Consider the following 7,526-nt stretch of genomic DNA (forward strand, 5'->3'; position numbering starts at 1 on the left):
TGCGAGGAGTAGGGTCATCACGATGTTCACAAAGCCATATACCCTTGCCACAGCTCAGGAAAACATCCGCCTGTTGTCATGAGCTAACTGATAAGTTCAGGCAGCTACAAAGGGTTGAGAGAACATAAATTCCTTCAGGCTAGACCAGCAGGTGGTCAAACGTGACATGACCCTGCCAGACAATCCCAAGGATTAAAACAACATAGCATTTTCCTCCGTAAGCACAATGATGCTGAAACAATCGCCAGGAACCAAATCACCACGGCTAAAATGACTGAGATAACCAAACAAACCTAATTTGAGAACAAACGATATATCAAATGATACTTTGTTTCTCTTGTCCCTTGTACAGGACTACACACACAACTGATTGCGAATCCATAAGCACGCCGGAGTTTTGATATTTTAACGCACATCTAAATCACCACATTGCATTTGCAGCTCGTAGCATTGGCCATTTTAGATCTTGTTGAACTGTGAGAAGAAGCTACAAAAGGATAAATTTATTCCACATGTACAGAATTACATATACAAGATTACGTACTTCTATTTTGCTGGCTACAAGATTACAGATAAAATTACACACTGGAAGTTCATATCACAGCTTGAAGCAAAAGCTCCGATTTCAGTATATGCGCATGAAAATCACCACGCTGAATTTGCAGAGCCTTGGCCATTTTAGATCCCGCTGAGCGTAATCACGATCGTGCGAGGAGTAGGGTCATCACGATGTTCACAAAGCCATATACCCTGGCATCAGAAAAACAGAATGACCAAGATTAGGTAACAATATAGTACAAGACCAAGTTGACCGCTGAGTTTTTAGCCAGCGTTACTCGGATACTGATACAGACGACAGACGACACAGGCATCAGAACCCAACTCATATTCAAGTATCAGTTTGGGTAGAAATTAAGGATGGCACGGCAAATGCCACTGGATCATGGACACATTTATTGGTAAATGACTAGGATTCAGGCGTTTGATTTGGCAATGAAATTTATGACCCACTTATCCGTGTAGAATTCAGTTGCTGCTTACATTGGTTGGTTGACATCCCCAGGTAAAACATGCTGCGTATACTTAAAGCCAACTTAAAACTCAGACCTGACACATAAGGATACTGAACCTTTGTACACAATACACCAGGTCCTACAGTTCTATTACAGTACATATTTTTATCACGAAACCAAAAATTCTAGTGGATTATAATGGAGCCTAAGAAAACAAAAACCTTTAAATACTGAGAGTAGGTGCAACTAATTAAGATGACAACACCTAGTATTAGTAATCGTGTAAATAGTATTACAAGAAGAAAATTCTCTGTACCTGCCAAGTTCCCATGTTGAGACGCCCGTCGGTGATAGGAATCCTGAAGAAAGATACAAAAATTTCACTAATATTTCGGAGATACTCTGAGTTATTGGGAAGAGGGGAGAGGGAAGGAGGACATACGTCAAGGCACAACCAAACATCGATGATTTAATATGTGCTGGCATGTCATCAGGTCCTGCAATAGGAATCTGAGTATTACTGAGTTATCTAGTCATGTAGATTATGGTTTCTGCATGTCCAACAGCAACAAAATAAAGGCATATATATTAATAGAATTCTTGAAGAGAGCTTAAACATTTACTACTGCTAAGTTGATTCAACAACAACACACAATATACTAGGTTAGGACAAGCAAGACTGTTTTTTTTTATTTTAATGAAGTACAATTTAGTAATAGTGATGAGAAGAAGAATTAACTAGTTAGTAGTCATCTCAAGATATCCAGCAATCGAAATTTGAATATTATTGAGTGATCTAATTATGTAGATTATGGTTTCTGGCTGTCTAAGAACAACAAAATGATGGCAAAATAATCCATTTAATAAAGTACAGTGTAGTTAGTCAAGAGTGTAAGTATTAATGTGTCTTCAAACGACCCGAGCCTTCAAAGTTAATTATGGTTAATGATGACTAACTTTTCTGCTGAGGAAATAATTTCAGTAAGGCTGAAGCATCATGGCATAGAAAATCGTTGGTAAGCTAATTAGCTTAGAGGACAAGTCATCTCAAGATGTTTAGTGTGTATCTACAAAGTTTCAGCATTAGCCGATGGGGACGCAGGTCATGGTGCTGATATCCTCGACCTCTCGGGCAACAACATCACCAGCACCCTCCCGCCTGCCCTGCTCCACAACGCCACGGAGCTCCGGGTCCTCTCGCTCGCCGGCAACGACCTCACCGGCTCCCTCCCGGACGGCCCCCCCTCGCGCGGCCTGCAGGAGCTCAACCTCTCGGACAACGCGCTGGCCGGGTGGCTGCCGGCCCCCCTCCTCGCCGCGCCGGGGCTGGCCGTGCTGGGCCTCGCCAACAACTACCTCGCGGGCGAGCTCCCCGCCGGCGGGCTCGGCCCGCAGCTCCAGCTCCTGGACCTCAGCAGCAACTACTTCCGCGGCGCGCTCCCGCCGGACTTCGGCGGGGCGAGGCTGCGGCTGCTCAACGTGTCCTCCAACCGCCTCACGGGCGCGCTCCCCGCCGAGCTGTCCGACGCCGTGCCGCCCAACGCCACGGTGGACCTCTCCGGCAACAACTTCACCGGCGCGGTCCCGCCGGCCGGGCTCTTCGGGGCGCAGCCGGCGGCGGCGTACGAGGGGAAACCGGGGCTGTGCGGCGCGCCGGTCAGGCGCGCCTGCTCCATCCCGTCCTCGCTCTCCGACCCGCCCAACGCCACCGACTCGCCGCCCGCGTTCGCGGCCATCCCCAAGAGCGCCGCCCGGGCCCCGCCGGGCTCCCCCGAGGCGCGGGCCCCGCGCGGCGGCCAGGGGAGGCTCCGCCCTCTCACCATCCTCGCGATCGTCGCCGCCGACATCGCCGGCGTCGGGCTGCTCTTCTTGCTCTTCCTCTACGTCTACCACGCCCGCAAGAAGCGCCGGCAGGAGAACCCGACGGCGCCGCAGCAGCAGCAGAAAAAAACAGCAGCCGCCGTCGCCAAAGAAGACAAGCCGTCCTCGTCCGCATCCGCAGGGTGCTGCATTGGCGGCGGCAGGGGCGACGGCTCGGAGGACAGCTCCGACTGCTCGGCCTCCTCCTCCTCGGACGCCGCGTCCGACGACGGGCGTCCGTCGTCTTCGGACCCGAGGAAGAGACCCGGGAGCTTCATCGGCTGGAGCACCCCGCAGCACCACAGCAAGAAGCACGAGCAGCCGCAGCAGGCGCCCGCGCCGGCGACGCTCGTCACGGTGGACGGCGGCGGCGGCGAGCTCGAGATGGAGACGCTGCTCAAGGCGTCGGCGTACATCCTCGGCGCCACGGGGTCCAGCATCGTCTACAAGGCCGTGCTCGCCGACGGCACCGCGCTCGCCGTCCGGCGGATCGGCGAGAGCGGCGGCGCCGACAAGCTCAAGGACTTCGAGGCCCAGGTGCGCGCCGTCGCCCGGTTCCGGCACCCCAACCTCCTCCGCCTCCGGGGATTCTACTGGGGCGCCGACGAGAAGCTCCTCATCCACGACTACGCCGTCAACGGCAGCCTCGCCAACATCGCATTCACCAGTAAGCCCTCAACTCCATTGCTACTACAACCTTGTTCTCCTTCTTCTGGTGGGTGGAACTCCATTGCTGCAAATTTGCATGAAATTTGACAGTGTCTAGCTGCATTATCCATTTATAATTTCGGTCAAGCAACTTTCTGAACTTGATTTGGTACTCCTATTACTCTTCACTTGCAAATGAAGCAAAAACACCTCAAGGAAATGCAGTACTACTTTGGTTTTAGTAACAGCCCTTGGTTTCTCTTCTGAACCAAAAAGATGCAAATTGACATAGAAACAATTTGCTGGTACTAGTAACCGACAGAAATTTACTGCAATTTTGCATGATATTTAACAGTGTCTAGCTGCATTATCCTTTCATAAATTTGGTCAATTGCTTGTACTACTAGTGAATAGTGATTGACTACGTCGTCAAGCATGATCCACTTGCTAACAAAATTAAGGATGCAACGGCGTCAGTACTCAAGGTACTACTCACTTAGTACCTTGAATGCACAAACCAGTACTGCTACTTTTGGTGTTTCTTCTGCTGCAGATAAATAGTGTACAAGTTATCTGACGGTCATAATTTCATCATAATTTGGCACTAATGAAAAAAATCATCTGCAACAACTTTATTCAAACTTGATTTGGTACTACTAGTAGGAGTACTCTTCACTTGCAAATGGAGCAAAAAAAACTGAAGGAAATATGCAGCAGTTCTTGGTTTGTCCGTAAAAGAAAGAGTACAACAGTTGTTGATGTTCTTGTGTTCGATCAATTGCAGGGAGGATGGGCGCTTCGCCGATGCACCTAAACCTGGAGGCGCGGCTGCGGATCGCGCGTGGCGTTGCACGGGGTTTAGCATTCATCCACGAGAAGAAGGGTGTGCACGGCAATGTGAAGCCATCCAACATCCTTCTCGGCGCCGACATGGAGCCACTGGTCGGCGACCTAGGCCTGGACCGGCTGCTCTCTGGCGCCGCCCTCCACCGGAACACTGGAGCGTCGGCGCGCCTCTTCGGAAGCAAGCGGTCCATGCACTCCACAAGCAGCCTGCCGGACCTGTCCCAGATGCCTGGTGGCGCCAGCCCATCATGCGCCTCCACCTCATCGACAGCTCTCCTGCCGTACCAGGCGCCCGAGTGCCTCAAGAGCCTGCGGCCGAGCGCCAAGTGGGACGTCTACTCCTTCGGCATGGTGCTTCTGGAGCTGCTCTCCGGGCGGGTCTACTCCGAGGTGGAGCTCTGCCAGTGGCACGCCGCTGGGTCCATCGCCGGCACGTCTGATCTCGACCAGCGGGGCCGCGTGCTGCGGATGGCCGACCCCACGCTCCGCGGCGACGACAACGAGGATGCGCTGCTTGGCTGCTTCCGGCTCGCCTTTGCCTGCTGCGCCATGGCGCCCGGCAAGCGGCCGTCCATGAGGGACGTCGCCGCGCTCCTCGACAGGATACAGGCCGCACCCTTGTCCAACTCCATTGAGACTCCCTACTGATGGATGCCAATAAATTGACAGGAACCATGTTAGGATACTAGTACAATTTCTTTACTGAATTTTAATGGCGAGCTTACTGTGTTAGCTGTTTGTAGATGATCTCTGTCACTAATTTTGATGATCCAGCTGTGATTAACCCCCTTGTTTTTTCCTACATCCTCTTTTTCATTCTGCTCATGTTCATTGCAAGAGGTGTTCTATACTTCTATGTTGGCATAGCTATTGGATGCACCACAGTAAAAGGATGCAGAACAAAAGAGACTGCTTTCTTGGGTTTGAAATGGAGGAAACTTTGTGTTGGGTGATGCAGAGTTCAGTGTCTGGAGAAGATAAACAAGTAGCCGTGTCTTCTGGGTAGCAGGCTCTTTTTTCTGCATTTCACCTCGATGCAGATGCTAAGTAGCCTAATTAGCCCAAGTGGCAGAGGGGATTAGAGCAAGATGAGTACTGGGAACAATTCTACTTATAGGTGTACAGCTAGGACCAACACTGCCTGGGCAACTTGAACATATCAAGATAGCTGGAGCTGGACAGGCAGGCAGGCAGGCTTCTCTTTCGAAGCTAGTATTTCAGATTGCAAATATCTACTATGACTATACCATCAATGTTAACCATGTTTCAGTTGCAGTGTTTCTGTTTCAGCTTAACACTTCACACCATGTTTTAGTTAGGCCCTCAAGGTGAAGAAATCTGGAGAAATTAAATTCCTTTAAAAGAGGTAAAGCTATGCTGCAAGAGTGAGGAAACTCACATGCGTACTTGATGCAGATACTCAAACATCCGCCTGTTGTCATGAGCTAACTCATAAGTTCAGGCAGCTACAACGGGTTGAGAGAACATAAATTCCTTCAGGCTAGACCAGCAGGTGGTCAAACGTGACATGGCCCTGCAAGACAATCCCAAAGATTAAAACAGCATATCATTTTCCTCCGTAAGCACAATGATGCTGAAACAATCCCCAGGAAGCAAATCACCACGGCTAAAATGTCTGATATAACCAAACAAACCTAATTCGAGAACGAGCAATATAGCAAATCATAAACTTTGTTCCTCTTGTCCGTTGTGCAGGACTACACACACAGCTAATTGTGAATATGATAAGCACACCACAATTTTGATACTTCAACCCACATCTAAATCACCACATTGCATTTGCAGCTCGTAGCATTGGCCATTTAGATCTTGTTGGAATATGAGAAGAAGCTACCACCTACCAAAGGATAAGTTTATTCCCTGTGTGCAGAATTACAAGTACAAGATGGCCGATACTTCTTTCTTGCTGACTACAAGATTACAGGTAAATTACACACTGGAAGTTCGTATCACGGCTTGAAGCAAGAGTATTGATTTCAGTATGTGCACATGAAGTCACCACGCTGAATTTCCAGAGCCTTGGTAATTTTAGATCCCAGTGAGCATAATCACGATCGTGCGAGGAGTAGGGGTCATCACGATGTTCGCATAGCCATATAACCTGGAATCAGAAAAACAGAATGGCCAAGATTAGGTAACAATGTAACATTATAGTGCAGGACCAAGTTGATCGCTGAGTTTTTAGCCAACGTTACTCGGATACTGACAGAGACGACACGGGCATCAGAACCCGACTCATATTCAAATATCCAGTTCGGAAAAATAGAAAACAAAGATGACACAGCCAATGCAACTGGATCATCGACAGAGGTGGTCACTGACTCGGATTTTCAGGTGTTCAATGTGGAAATGAAATTTATGACCCAGGTATCCAAGTAAAATTCAGTTGCTGCTTACATTGACAGTACGTCATGATTGGTTGACACCCCCAGGTAATATGAATCTGAGTATTTCTAAGTGATCTAGCCATGCAGATTATGGTTTCTGCATGTCTAACAGCAACAAAAGAAGCCATATAAATTAATGAATTTTTTAACAGAGCTCAAACATTACTACTGCTAAGTTGATTCAACAACAAGACCCAATATGCTAGGTTAGAACAAGCAAGACCGCTTTTATTTTAATGAAGTACAATTTAGTAATAGTGATGAGTAGAAGAATTAATTATTGAGTAGTTGTCTTCTCAAAATTTCCTGCAATCGAAATCTGAGTATTATTGAGTGATCTAATCATGTAGATTATGGTTTCTGGCTGTCTAACAACAACAAAATGATGAATAAAGAAACCATTTAATGAAGTATCGTGTAGGAGTAGTCAAGAGTGTAAATATTAATGTGTCTTCAAACGAAATGAGCCTTCAAATTTAATAATGGTTAAGGATGACTAACTTTTCTGCTGAGGAAAGAATTCCAGCAAGGCTGAAGTATCATGGCATAGAACATCGTTGGTAAGCTAATTTTAATGTGTATCTACAAAGTTTCAGCATTGGCGCATCAATCAGCAAAAGGGGACACGGTCTACTGAACCAAAGAAACTACAGGAGATGCAAAGTTCAGTGCCTGGAGCAGATAAACAGGCAGCCGTGTCTTCTGGGTAGCATGCTCTTTTTTCCTGCATTCCACCTTGGCGCATGCAAGT

At 48.2% G+C, this 7,526-nt stretch overlaps 1 protein-coding gene across 1 annotated transcript; it reads left to right on the top strand.

The window, feature by feature from the left end:
* The first annotated feature begins 943 nt into the window (after window positions 1–943).
* Window positions 944–5,015, top strand: LOC124664931 (probable LRR receptor-like serine/threonine-protein kinase At4g37250). Its single transcript, XM_047202347.1, has 3 exons — window positions 944–959; window positions 2,116–3,540; window positions 4,306–5,015. The coding sequence occupies exons 1-3, from the start codon at window positions 944–946 to the stop codon at window positions 5,013–5,015; spliced, it is 2,151 nt and encodes a 716-aa protein (XP_047058303.1).
* The last annotated feature ends 2,511 nt before the right edge of the window (window positions 5,016–7,526 follow it).

The sequence above is a fragment of the Lolium rigidum genome, chromosome 1 (genome assembly GCF_022539505.1).
Source record: "Lolium rigidum isolate FL_2022 chromosome 1, APGP_CSIRO_Lrig_0.1, whole genome shotgun sequence".
NCBI classification, from domain to species: Eukaryota; Viridiplantae; Streptophyta; class Magnoliopsida; order Poales; family Poaceae; genus Lolium; species Lolium rigidum.